General features: G+C 44.9%; 1 protein-coding gene across 1 annotated transcript in view; it reads right to left on the bottom strand.

Moving 5' to 3' along the window:
- OBSCN (obscurin, cytoskeletal calmodulin and titin-interacting RhoGEF) overlaps positions 1–14,258 on the bottom strand; it is a 186,255-nt gene that overhangs the window by 105,466 nt on the left and 66,531 nt on the right. The window contains 9 exon segments of the mRNA XM_071560603.1: positions 776–1,039; positions 2,174–2,437; positions 2,886–3,149; positions 3,421–3,684; positions 5,109–5,372; positions 9,009–9,272; positions 10,615–10,881; positions 11,705–11,968; positions 13,282–13,548. Of these exon segments, the coding sequence (XP_071416704.1) occupies positions 776–1,039; positions 2,174–2,437; positions 2,886–3,149; positions 3,421–3,684; positions 5,109–5,372; positions 9,009–9,272; positions 10,615–10,881; positions 11,705–11,968; positions 13,282–13,548 (2,382 nt within the window).

Genomic DNA, 14,258 nt, shown 5'->3' with positions numbered 1-14,258 from the left:
AGCTTTCCCCACTTAACATAATTCTTAGACCCACTGTTGTGTCCTTGAAGTAAATGTGGTGACCTTCAAATGTGTCCCTGTATTCCCTAGGTGGAATAATGGGACATTCCACCTGTTTGATAAGGTTGGATACCTCAGATCTCAAGCTCAGTGTCCATAGCGGTGAGACTAAGCTAAAAACACCTAAGATAGAAACCAGGTTTAGCCAAATTTGGCACATTTTTCATCTGAAACACCAGTTTTTGTTTGCACAGCAACTGGTTCTTCCAACAAAATAAGACCAGAAGGAGATCTACAGCCTTGGAAAATCAGCCTCCCAATGGGAAATGTATCTTTGTCCATCAGGACAGAGGTCATGGCCACAAACCCCAACAGAAACATGACTCAGTACAGAAGAAATTACAACTGATACTTCTCCTTTTTCACCATATTTAAATGGTTGGTAGTGAGGAAGCCAGAAAGGAATAGCAAGGAATAAACAGATTTGTGATTTAGTGGATAAATGCAGGAAGAGGAAGGCCAAAGAATAGTGGGTTTGTGTGTTAGGAAAGGAAGGAAAGATGAAAGGACAGCAAGGAAAAGACAAGAGGATGGCACAGGGAATGCAAGGTGGGATTTTCCAGTTGGACAGCCTGCAGTGAGGAGGGGCAGGGAATACTCCCAAATGAGTGGAACTTCAGTTAATAAGGTTGAACAAAAGGATGTGGAAAATTGAACAGTTACAGCAGAGGACAGAGGTTTCCAGGCAGGAAACAGGAGGTCAGGATGGCTTTACCCTGGACTGTCAGGACAGCTGCAGTCTGGTGCTCTCCACACACACAGGTGTAACCTCCTGCATCCTCCTCAGCCAGCCCATGGATCACCAGCTCTGCCTTGGGCCCTTCCTGCCTCATTTTGTACTTTCCACTTGCTCTGAGAATCCTCTGGTCCTTCCACCACTCCACTGGAGCAGCCTTGGTGAGCTCACAGTGCAGGGTGACTTCTCCACCTTCTTCTGCTTCCTGGTCCTGGAGCTCTTCCTTAAAGAGTGGGGGCAGAGCTGAAGGATGCAATGGACAAATGGTCATCAGAAAACCAGAATTAAACCCCTAATTTCTTTTTCATGCTTGAGATCATTTCCCCTCATGCCTTTTTTTTTTTCTCCACAGCCTATTATAGACATGCTTAGTCATTACCAAATTCAGGAACTCCAAAAGGATCCTTTTTCAAGAGTGATGTGATTTCCCTCACCCTGAGGGACAGTTCCTTGGGTGTCTGTTGTTATTCAGAATGAAAGAACAAGTGAGGAAGACACAGATCTCAGATCAGCAGGACTGCTGGATACAGGACTATTTAACCCACACAAGTATCATTTCTTGGAGGCTGATATTGTTATTTTCTGGTGTGCTTTTTAATTAAAATATTATAGTCCCAACTACACAAAAGCAGTCAGAGTTCAAATTAAAACTAGTCCCAGTTTTAAATTGAAGTTTGAACTTCCATTAAACTTAATAAGAATTTCAGATTTTTACTATTTCCCATTTTGGAAATCATAACCCAAAGACAAAACAACCCTCAGAAAAACTCATTATTAACATTTATCCACAAAAGTGCCTTGTGTAAAGGGGTACAGGATACAAACAGGACACCCCAAATGCCTCAGGAAAATTCCAGGTCTCAAGAAAGCCCAGATCCCTGTTTGAGAAAAAATCTGGAGGGTCTCTGCCCACCTTCCTCAAAGCCAAGGACTGTTACTCCATTAAAATGGATAATGACCCACGAGAGGAGAGCAGAAATCAGGTGATGAGGTTATTAACATCAGGGTTTATTTGTGGGTTGGTTTATTTAACCCTCACTTCTCCCTTGTCCAGTTCCTGACAGATCAGACCTGAGTGTCTGGGACAGAAATGGGGTTGACTGAAGTGGACCACGGGGTTGGAGCTGGAAAATGCCAATATCCAAGCAGAGGGGACTTGGACAGAAACATCCCATTTTATCCTTTTAAAGGACAGATTAAATATGACCCAAAAATTTGCCAGGAGCAACTCTCCCTCAGCAAGAACTGAGTTAGAAATAGAACAAAGAAAAAGGGATAAAACAAAAACAAGCTTCTGACCCTGGGAAGAAACAACTGAACTTCAGAATGGGGGTCTATGACTAGAGGTATTTATGAATTTTAATAAGGTCTTTTTACCATGAACTGTTAAGGTTGCTGTTGTCTTCTGGTCACCACACACACAGGTGTAGTCTCCAGTATCTTTTACTTCTAGGCCATGAATGAGCAGCTCTGCTGTGGGGCCAGACTGTCTCATTTCATATTTGTCACTTGCTTTGAGCACTTTTGTCCCTACTTTCCACTTCACTGGAGCTTCTTTGGTTAATTCACAACTCAGAGTGACTGATGTGCCTTCTCGGACTTCTTCATTCTTCAGGCTTTCCTTGAAAAGCACCGGCAGGGCTGGGAATGGAAAGTTAACAGTGTATTTAAAGTGAGGAATCAGCACCCTGAAGTTCAAATCTGGCCAAATCCAAGGGGTTGGACTTGGAGGTTATTGCTACGATGATCTGGAAAACCGAATCCAGCAGTGACAGGAAAACAAGAGGCACCTCAAAGTGCAACAGGCTGCATGGATTCAAGGTGGAATCTCAAGAATTTATCACAGGGACAGGACATCTGAGCTGCCCTAACAGGAGCACTTCCCAGGGGCTATTCCCTTAAACCCACAGCACTGAGGTCTGCACGGAGAGAGTCAAATACTGAGCCCTCCTTTCCAAGAGTGTCAGAACAAGAAATTCTCCTTTCCTGGGCACAAATTAACTCCTAGGAAAAAGCTGATAGGTGGACACTTCACACAGACAATGGGATGTTTCAGAGCAACAAACAATGGACAGGGATCTGCATTTACCATTCACTGTCAGGGACGCTGTGGTGTGCTGCTCTCCACACACACAGGAGTAATCTCCTGCATCCTGCAGCTCCAGGTCACGGATCTCCAGCTCAGCAAGGCCACCCTCCTGCCTCAGGATGTATTTCTCACTTGCCCTGAGCACTTTGTTCCCTTTCTTCCACGACACAGCTGCAGCCTTGGTGAGCTCACAGCGCAGAGTGGCTGTTTGGCTTTCCGTGGCTTGCAGGTCCTGCAGGTCTTCTTTGAAAAGGGCTGGCAGGGCTGAAGGTCACAAAATGGACACAGGACATTAAAAGGGACAAGTGGCACACTGATTACGGGAGGGATGGGGTGGTACAGAGGCAGAGAACACTGTAGGGTGGAAGGTTTTAATTCTGGAACATCAGACAGACCAACAGACAGAAGGAGAAAAGCAGCCTGGGTACAACCAGACCTTACAGAGAGCTTACAAATATAAAAAAAAATGATACAATATCAATGAGCTGACAGAGAAACACACAATAATGCAGATATTTGTGTATGGTTTTTTTACCCAGCACTGTCAAGGTAGCTCTGGTCTCCTGCTCTCCACACACACATGAGTATTCTCCAGCATCTTTCAGCTCTACATCCTGGATAAGCAGCTTCATGACTGTTCCCTCCTGCCTCATCTTGTGCTTGTGGCTGGCTCGGAGCAAAGTGCTGCCCTTTCTCCACTCCACTGGGGCAGCCTTGGTGAGCTCACAGCACAGAGTGGCCACCTGGCCCTCAGTCACCTCCTGGTCCTTCAGGCTCTCCCTGATCCCTGCAGGCAGCACTGGGGATGCAACGGGCACAGGGTTAAAAGGAAGCAGCAGAACAGCCTCCTGGGGAGGGCAGGGGTGGGGAAGCAAAGGTGAGGGCATCATGGGGAGCTGTCTCCAGGCTTGGTCTCACATCTGCTTTGGGGATCCTAAAACCACTTTATGTACAGAATCAGTGGAAGGGTTTGCCTTCAAATCACAAAATTCATCCTCATGGTGACTCCACGGGAAGTCAGAGTCAGACAAAGCAGGCACAGGTAACAATGAACATGGTGATAAAAACAACTCACAGGTCACCCTGATGGAACTGGGCAATGAACACGGTGATAAAAACAACTCACGGGCCACCCTGATGGAACTGGGCAATGAACATGGTGATAAAAACAACTCACGGGCCACCCTGATGGAACTGGGCAATGAACATGGTGATAAAAACAACTCACGGGCCACCCTGATGGAACTGGGCAATGAACATGGTGATAAAAACAACTCACGGGCCACCCTGGTGGAACTGGGCAATGAATATGGTGATAAAAACAACTCACGGGCCACCCTGGTGGAACTGGGCAATGAACACGGTGATAGAAACAACTCACGGGCCACCCTGATGGAACTGGGCAATGAACACGGTGATAAAAACAACTCACGGGCCACCCTGGTGGAACTGGGCAATGAACACGGTGATAAAAAACTCATGGGCCACCCTGGTGGAACTGGGCAATGAACACGGTGATAAAAACAACTCATGGGCCACCCTGGTGGAACTGGGCAATGAACACGGTGATAGAAACAACTCATGGGCCACCCTGGTGGAACTGGGCAATGAACACGGTGATAAAAACAACTCATGGGCCACCCTGGTGGAACTGGGCAATGAACACGGTGATAAAAACAACTCATGGGCCACCCTGGTGGAACTGGGCAATGAACACGGTGATAAAAACAACTCATGGGCCACCCTGGTGGAACTGGGCAATGAACACGGTGATAAAAACAACTCATGGGCCACCCTGGTGGAACTGGGCAATGAACACGGTGATAAAAACAACTCATGGGCCACCCTGGTGGAACTGGGCAATGAACACGGTGATAAAAACAACTCATGGGCCACCCTGGTGGAACTGGGCAATGAACATGGTGATAGAAACAACTCACAGGTCACCCTGGTGGAACTGGGCAATGAATATGGTGATAGAAACAGCTCACGTGCCACCCTGATGGAACTGGGCAATGAATATGGTGATAAAAACAACTCATGGGCCACCCTGGTGGAACTGGGCAATGAACACGGTGATAAAAACAACTCATGGGCCACCCTGGTGGAACTGGGCAATGAACACGGTGATAAAAACAACTCATGGGCCACCCTGGTGGAACTGGGCAATGAACACGGTGATAGAAACAACTCACAGGTCACCCTGGTGGAACTGGGCATTACCATGCACTGCCAAGGAAGCTGAGGACTCCCCGTGCCCACACACACAGGTGTAACCACCAGCATCCCCCTCAGTCAGGCTGTGGATCAGCAGCTGTGCACTGACATCCTCCTGCCTCATTTTGTATTTCTGCCCAGCTCTGAGCACTGTCTGTCCCTTTTTCCACTTCACTGGGGTGGGTTTGGTCAGCTCACAGCGCAGAGTCACCGCCTGGCCTTCCTCACCTTCCTCATCTCTTAATTCCTCTTTGAAGAGAGCAGGGAGGGCTGAGAAACAGAGCAGCAAATGTTTCCATGACAAGCTGTCCTTGGCCACCAAAATAAATCAATCTGATGCTCACCAATATTTATCCATGCCTGGTTGTTCACCTGAGGATCATCTGACCTGAGAATGATGCTAATTTATATCACAAACAAAAAGGAGCCTTGTAATTTAATTTCTTAAGTAAATTTGCTCATCAGTTTAGAGATGGATGGAAAATAAACAGCAGGAATGGGAGAACTTCCTGTATGGCCAAAACTGTACCTTTCTCAGTATAACTGAGCCTGGAAAATTCATTAGGCAGCTGACACCATGATCAGGAGAGAAAGTAAAAGGAAAAAAATTATTAGGTTTTAATTGACATGGAAAGGACACCTGCAGACCAAAGCCAGAGTTAGAAGAAGATGAAGAGTAGAATCAGAGGGACCTCTTCAAAGTGCAGGTGTAGCAATAAGAAGGAAAGAGAAGGGTGAAGTCTGCATTGTGGAAATCTGCCCCAATCCTCACACCAAGAAGTTCAGGTGCATCCTGACACCCCAACCCTTTAGGAACAACAAGGAGACTCATTCCCAGTGTAAGGCTGGATGGTGAGGCACCAGTTTGGGAGCTGTAGTTTGGGAATGGGGTGGAAACCACATTGGGATATAGAATAGATATGAAGAACAGGAGAGGAGGATCTCCAGTTCATCCTCTGATCAGCAAGAAATAAATACTTGGGAATAAGGAGGTGGAAGATAATTGGGCAGACTCTGATTGTAAAGCAGGAAAGCTCAAGGATTTTAGCACAAGGAGTGATGGAGAAGAACAAAAGAAAATTCTGTGGGTAACAAGAAAAAAAGCTCCAATAATTTGAGAATTGTTATTTATGATCATGTAAATGCCAACTTAAAGCACAAGGCAGTTTAAGAGAGTGGAGAACTTCTCAAAGAAACAATATTAAGAGTGTGACTGCAGAGACTTCCTCACTCCAAAGATCATCAGGAATGGCCTGAGTCACAAATCTTCAACCTCCCAAAACTGAAGAGAGCTGTAAAATACAGGAAGTTTAGGTGAGGCAAATCCAGAAAGAGCAGGTTCCAAGAAGGTCAAGAGCATTCCCCATTCCTGATCTCTGTCCCCAAAGAGACCAATATGAAAGAAGAGCTAAAGGGGATCTGCAAAATGACAGTGATATCATGGAGTCATGGAAATATTAGTTTGGAAAAGCCCTCCAAGGTCAGTGAGTCCAACCATTAACCCAACACTGCCAAGGCCACCACTAAGTCATGCTGGTCTGCCAGTCTTTCAGGAATGTAAGCTGATGGTGAGTGATGTGTTTAATTAATTTTTCTTTAATGTTAAAAGTTAAGGATAGCTAAAAAACCAATAGAAGTTCTGGCTGGGATAAGAAAAAAATATTGGAGAGTAGTTAAATAATCTGACTATTCTTAAAGCACTTCTGTGTGATGGAATTTGTCATGGCAGGTACAGGATCAGTGAATATCAAACATTAATAATTACACTGGTGAAGTCAAACAGAACAGGTGATGGAAAAAATGGAAGCTAAGAGGTGAAAACTGAAATATGAAGACTGAAATATGCACATTCAACTCTTGCCATGTTAACCAAGAGCCCAAACTTCCAATCAAGAATGATCCAGGTGGAGCCAACAGAGGTATCTGCTGCCCAAAGGTCTGCTACAAAGTGAACTGGGTGCATTTTGGCTTTCCTGGACTGTGTTGACTGGATCTCCTTTGATAAAAATGGGAATTTAGGAATGCTCACCAGTCTTGATCTATGAGATGTATCCCACTCACAGGGTTTGTCTTGGAAAAGAGGGAAGAGGGGGCAGCAGAGGGAGCATCCAAGGGATTGTGGCCATCTGGGCTTAAATTAACTCTCTGGAAAAATTTGGACTTGCTTCTCTTCCTAAAAGAATGGACCAGTGTAATTTTTTTTCTTGATAAAGATTAAGCTTCACTGGCAGAAAGACACAGAACATGCTGCTCATTAGCATTTTAATAAAGGTCTTAGTTTTAATTAGATGTAGGTGGAACCACAGAAGGATTGTGCTGCTAATTTGAAAGCCACAATGAAAGAATATTCAATTAGAATGAGAAGAATGAGTTGGGTTCCTCAGGGCTCTGGAGTCCAGATCATTCAGCATTTTATTTACTGACCTGGACAATGAAAGGCAGAGTTGTCACTAATTTTGCAGGTGATCCCAAGGTGGGAAAGAAGAGAAGGTGAAAGCACTTTGTTAAAGTGGATTAAGATACACAAGACCTCAGTGAAGGAGTGGTGGAAAAACAGGCTGTAATTCAGCAAGAGCAGGTGGGAAATACCTTATTTAGGAATGACCAACAACACAAACCCAAGATGGAGAGCAACAGGCAGCAGAACTGCAGAGAGGAATTTGGAATTCCAAGAGGTCACGGAGCAAATGCAGGTTGAAAGATGGAACTCTGATGTCAATAAAGGAATAATCACCACTGGGATGGATAAAATGGAGTGTCCCATGGAAGTCCCTCCCTCCTGCTCCCCTCTGGCAAAGCCTCACATGAGGTGCTGGGGTTCTGCTTTTGGCCACCACATTTCCAGAAGGATGTGGATTAACTGAGGAGGGTCCAGAAAGCAACAAAGATGGGCTGAAGGCCAGAAAACAAGACCTGTGAAGGAAGAGAAAAAGGATTCAAAGTTCTCAGTCCAGAAAAGAGAAGACAGAAGGGAGACACAACACAAATTTTCAATTCTGTAGAATAGTTTCACAACGAAGAAAAGGGCAAATATTTGAACAGTTCTATAGAACATAGAACTAGAAATAATGACTTAAGGCAGCTCAAGAAAGACTTTTGTTAAAATTAAGAACAAGTTTCTGGCAGTATTGATGGAGACTTGAGGCTCAAGGATTCCATTTCTGTTTTCCATGGTTCAATTGGAAGTTGAAGACTGAAACAATCCTTGTTTCATTGGTCAATACAAAGACCCAAAGGTCTGGACAGTAAAACAAAGAACTCACCTCCCTGAATTCAGACCTACTGAATTTCCAGGTGAGAAAGAGGCTGAAAATTCTTCTGTCTGTCCTGAGTTAACAGTGGAAATAAAGTTTTCCCTCTTCCAAGGAAAGTTGCAGATGAATTTGAGTGAGGACTGTGAATTATTCTCCCTCTTTAATGCTGAGTGTTCTGCAACACCTGAATACAAACCCACATTATCCTTGGCCAGAGTCATACAGAAAAGTTGCACTGAACCAAGTCTTGTTTGCATTATTTAAAATTATTTCTCAAATCCTGATACAGCTTGAAATCTAATCATCCTTTTGAAGAAGTACAAGTGTTCTTGCTGCTCCACCTCTCCAGGCTCAAGCCAAAAGTGAATAAAACAGAATTAAAAAAGCAAGTGTGGGGCATCTTCAACTGTTGGTGTGATGCAAAACAGTGAATAAGGGCAAGGAGAAGAAACCAGGGGCAATATTAGTGTGATCAATGGAACTATAATTGGAGTTAGAGTTAGATAAAAATCACAGTCAAATGAAGCAAACCTGTTACCAACAGAATTAATGATGGTGAGATTAGAGAAAGGACTCTGTGTGTCAGTACTGAACCTTCCAGAGGAGAAGGGAGAAACAGCACCCAGAAATGCCCCCTTTCTGCTGCCTTTACCATGCACCGTCAGTGCTGCAGTTGTCTTCTCCTCTCCACACACACAGGTGTATTCCCCAGCATCCTTGAGCTCCACAGCGTGGACCAGCAGCTGGGCCGTGGTGCCCTCCTGCCTCAGAGTGTATTTCTCGCTCGGTTGGAGCACCTTGTGCTTCTTCTTCCACTCCACGGGGGCAGATCTGGACAGTTCACACTGCAGAGTGGCTGTCCCACCCTCTGTGGCTTCCTCATCCATCAGCTCTTTCTCGAAGTGCACGGGCAAGGCTGAGGAGTTCAAAACGACCACAGTGGGTGACCATGGCAGCTCTTCAAGTAACCACTTGGCTGAGGTCTGTCAACCACACCAACAAGCAAAGCCTTTCCTAACCCAGCAGGACTGATGAACCCCTCTGAGCACCATAAAAGGGTGGCTTTGGGAAGCAGGAAAACACCTTATTTATAAAGATGAGGGGGTTTTATGGTTAAGTCCATGGCATGAAATGGACAACCCCATTACACTCAACTTCTCCAGACCTGCAAGGCTGAGCCCTGACTTACCGTGGGTATTGCCTGCCAGAGTGGGAAACAAAGCCTAAGAAGGGTGTCTAAACTCTATTGAAATACAAATAATTACTTTAAAAGTTTGCAAATTAAACTGTGAGGCATCAATTTCTCTTTTCCAAACTCTAAGTCAGGCATCAATTTCTCTTTCCCAAACTCTAAGTCAGGCATCAATTTCTCTTTCCCAAACTCTAAGTCAGGCATCAATTTCTCTTTCCCAAACTCTAAGTCAGGCATCAATTTCTCTTTCCCAAACTCTAAGTCAGGCATCAATTTCTCTTTCCCAAACTCTAAGTCAGGCATCAATTTCTCTTTTCCAAACTCTAAGTCAGGCATCAATTTCTCTTTCCCAAACTCTAAGTCAGGCATCAATTTCTCTTTCCCAAACTCTAAGTCAGGCATCAATTTCTCTTTTCCAAACTATAAGTCAGGCATCAATTTCTCTTTTCCTTGAGACCATGAGGGACCTTTAAATATCCCTCCCAACACAAACTACTCTGAATTCTGTACCTTCTCAGACAGCAGAACATGACCCTCAAATTACTCTGAAATGCTGAAAACTGTATCCAAAATACCTCAGCAACAAATTGTAATCTTCTCAGCTTTGGGACTGTAACACCTGTAAGACCCTGAGATGAGCTCAGTTGGTTAAAACTTGGTTGTATAATGCCAAGGTCATGGGTTCAATCCCCTGTGTGGGCCATTGATTAAGAGTTGGACTCGATGATCCTTATGGGTCCCTTCCAACTCTGAATAGTCTGTGATCTTTACAAGAAACACCACAATAATATGATTTTCCACTTCTGTGTAGTCAAGCCAAGACAACTTCTCAGCACCTGCTACTGACCCTGAGCACCAAAGAAATGAGGGAGCACCAATAAGAACATCTCAAATTTTTGCCACAAACACCTCACCTGTGCCTGCTACTGCCCAGGGCATTCAGGCACTTATGCCCAACCACACACTGCTAAAATCATCCAAAATGGGGCTGCTTTTCCAAGCTGACCAAAACCAGCTGTTTGAAAACAACCCCTTGGATTTGTTCTGCATTTCCTCTTGGTGTTACCGTTGACACTCAGCACCGCCGTGGTCCTCTGCTCTCCACAGCAACAGGTGTACTCCCCAGCATCCAGCAGGTCCAAATCACGGATCAGCAGCTCAGCCACTGCTCCCTCCTGTCTCAGGGTGAACTTCTCACTCGTCCCCAGGGCTGTGTCCCCTTTGCTCCACCCCACGGTGGCTCCAGGCTTGGTCAGTTGGCAGCAGAAAGTGGCAGTGCCTTTCTCTGTGCCTTCCACGTCCTGCAGCTCCTTTTTGAAGCGTGGAGGAAGGGCTGGAGGTCACAGGGGGAGAGAGAGCACTTTAAAATTGAGGGGGGGCTGTGCTTTGGTGGCTTCACTGTGTTAAAACCCTCCAATCTGTAAAGATTTGGAACATAATTACAATATCTGAGAGGCAAAGGATTATTTCAGGCACATCCCTGCCTTGTGCTTCTGCACTGAGTGTGCCAAAAATCAGTGTTGATTAACAAATGATCCAAGAACCATAAAAGACTGGCTTTAGTCAGCTGGAAAACACCTTATTCATAAGTCAGAGGGGGTTTTTTTGGTGTGGCCCATGAAATGGAGCACCACACCAGCCTCGGCTTCTCAACTCTCACAGATGGAGAAATCAGTGTCACAAAACTATAATTTCAGTATTTGCAGGGATGTTTTAAAGGCAGTTTAAGGTAAAACAGCAGAAAGCTGATCCCAAGATTTCAAGGAACTATGCATGGCTCTACTTTAATACCACACTAAGAATTAAAATAAACACCCTGTCTTTTAAAATCACAGGCTGCAAGTTTTCATAACTTTTCAGTTCCTTTCAAGAAAAACAAGTGAAATCTGAGTGATACACCCTAAAGAAATTATTTAGTGGAAATATTCCAAGTGCTACCTATGACTTCATCAAGCCCTTCATTATCCACTTCCAGATCCCACCAATGGGAATGAGCAGGGCCTGAAAAGACTCTGTGATGCTCTTTATGAGTCCCAAGGGAAGGAATTTCAGTGGAAGTTATTCCCAGCTGTCATAACAATTTAAAATAAGAGTTGGGATCAAGACCAGACTGTGATGACAGGGCAGAAAATTCCTCCTAAATGCAGATATTTTACCATGCACTGTCAGGGTCGCTGTCGTTGTCTTGTCTCCACACACACACGTGTAATCTCCTGCATCCTCTTCCTCCAGGCTCTGGATTGTCAGCTCAGCAATGGTGTCCTTCAGCCTCATTTTGTGCTTGTCCCCAGGCTGGAGCAGCTGCTGCCCCTTCCTCCAGTGCACAGGGGCAGGTTTGCTCAGCTCACACTGCAGAACAGCCACTCCACTCTCTGTGGCTTCCACGCTGCCAAGGGCTCTTTTGAACAGTGCAGGCAAAGCTATGGGGTGTGATACAAACAGAGAGGGCATCAAAACCACCAACCACACCTTGGGGAACTCAGGACTGCATCCTAGAATCATAGAATCATGGAATCAATTGGATTGGAAAAGACCTCCGAGATCATTGAGTCCAACCCTTGGTCCAACTCCAGTCCAAGGTCAGTCCTAAATCCTGAGGTCAGTCTTTCCCCATTACAGGAAATCAGATAGTCTGGAAAGCTGCATCTGGTGGAAAAATACTCCAGGATCTCCCAGGGCCACCATGATCTGCTTCTGCCATGCTCATCCCTTCCCAGAGGATTCCACTAGTCCTCTCTACCCATTTCAGTCTGAAATCCTCTATCTTGAGCTTTAAAGACATAAATTTTGATTGAAAGTCGTCGACCCAGGTGACAGCACTGCCATCTGGAGATGCCTTCCTTTCCCTGGCACCAAAATTTATCTGGTTGGTTCAGAAAATTGCAACTTTAAGTCACAATTTCCAAGGACAGAAATGGTTCTAATATCAGGAATACAGAGGAGTTTTTTAACAGCATTCAACAAGTTGCTTTGTGATGTGCCACTGAAATAAAAAGGAAGAGAGTGGTACAGGGATGAAGGTGCCAGGTCAGAGGAGGGAAGGATCAGAAATAACCTCCAGGTGGGAGAAAGAAGAGAAAGAAAAAGTGTGCAGAAAATCTAGGAGAAGAGATTTGACTCCACAGTTTTACTCCTGTCTATAAAACCATCTTATCCTTTAAGATATATCTCAAATAAAACCATTTATTTCATCTATTGCATTGCACATGAGTTGCTCCTTCTGAAGGGGCAACCAGAGCTCAGCACTGTCCACCACAGAAGAGACAGGAACAAAATGTGTCCCACTGCTCCCTAAATCAGCACCTGCAGAATAATGACATGGAATGGGGGTTTATTTGATTTACCCTCAGCAGGATATATCTCGTTCCTGCAAAAGAGGAGGACAGTCATCCATTTCTGAATGGAAAATCCTCACTCACTGAGCTGGGTAGTTTTAAAGAACTTCCCTTCAGGTTAAGCAGGAAAATTGAGTGATGGCAGCAGGACATAATGACAAACCCTGAGAGAACATTCTTGCTCACTCTTGGCCTTACATGCAGGTGCCTAAGATGGGAAACTCTCACAGCTGCTCTTTACTTTGCTCTAAACCCATCAGTTCCAAACTGACAGACAGGAGGAGATTGGATGAACCACCAGCAAACCAAGAAAATGCTGCACTATCAAAACATCAAAGCAAGTGGGGAAAGAGAGAGAGAAAAGGGATGTCCTTGGGACACTGGGAATGGCTTTTTACCATGGACTGTCAGGACAGCCGAGGTCTTCTGCTCCCCACACACACAGGTGTATTCCCCTGTGTCTTCCACCTCCAGGTCTCGGATCAGCAGCTCTGCAGCCGTCCCTTCTTGTCTCATCCTGTACTTGTCGCTGGCTCGGAGGGTCCTGTCCCCCCTTCTCCACTCCACGGGCACCCCGACCTTGCTGAGCTCGCAGCGCAGGGTGGCTGTGCCACCATCCGTGGCCTCTCTGTTCTTCAGCCCTTCTTTGAAAAATGCAGGCAGAGCTGAAGGACAGCAATGTGAGCAGTGAGAAGCAACTCTCCAAAGAGTTAAAATCATCTTTAAGTTTCCTTTTCCCTCTTATCCTGAACTGATTTATCGACACGACAACACAGATTCTCAGGAGTCTCCGTGAATCAGCCTTAGGAAAGAAATGTCATCACCAGGGAAGGATTTAATGTGTACAGTAACCCACAGAGGTGTTTAAGATGGACTTAGAGTCACAGATCAACACAGACTAAAGTAGAAAAACATTTTTTTTCCTGTGAAATTTCAAGCAAAAAGAATGATTTGAAATTTCTTGGAAAAAAAATGGTTTTTTTATATGACTTTTTGAACCATAAGGGGAGGATGTTTGCTGTGTTTTCACATCCTTGAGCAAACAAATAGACATTTTACATTTAAAAAAATAAAAAAGGGGAGAAAATGAAACGTTGGAGTTTCATTCTAAATGTCAGTTTGAAATGAAATTGTTCATTTCAATACATGGAGGGAAAATAAGCATTTTCACCTGAACTGACATACCCTTCCAAAGATGTCAGGTCCAGTAACAATCAAAGTTCTCCCTGAGAATGGTCATCCCTTAGAAGGTTTGGGCTTTTACACAGGACACCAAATCAGTGCCATGGGAGTGTAAAATCACCTTGTTGTCTCAGGGATGGAGAATAAGATTCCATGGAACAGCCTCACCTGAAACCCTAAAACCCCTAAGTCA

This window comes from Pithys albifrons, chromosome 7, assembly GCF_047495875.1.
Source record: "Pithys albifrons albifrons isolate INPA30051 chromosome 7, PitAlb_v1, whole genome shotgun sequence".
NCBI classification, from domain to species: Eukaryota; Metazoa; Chordata; class Aves; order Passeriformes; family Thamnophilidae; genus Pithys; species Pithys albifrons.
Note: the sequence above shows the minus strand (reverse complement) of the source record. Positions and strands in the feature narration are given on the sequence as shown.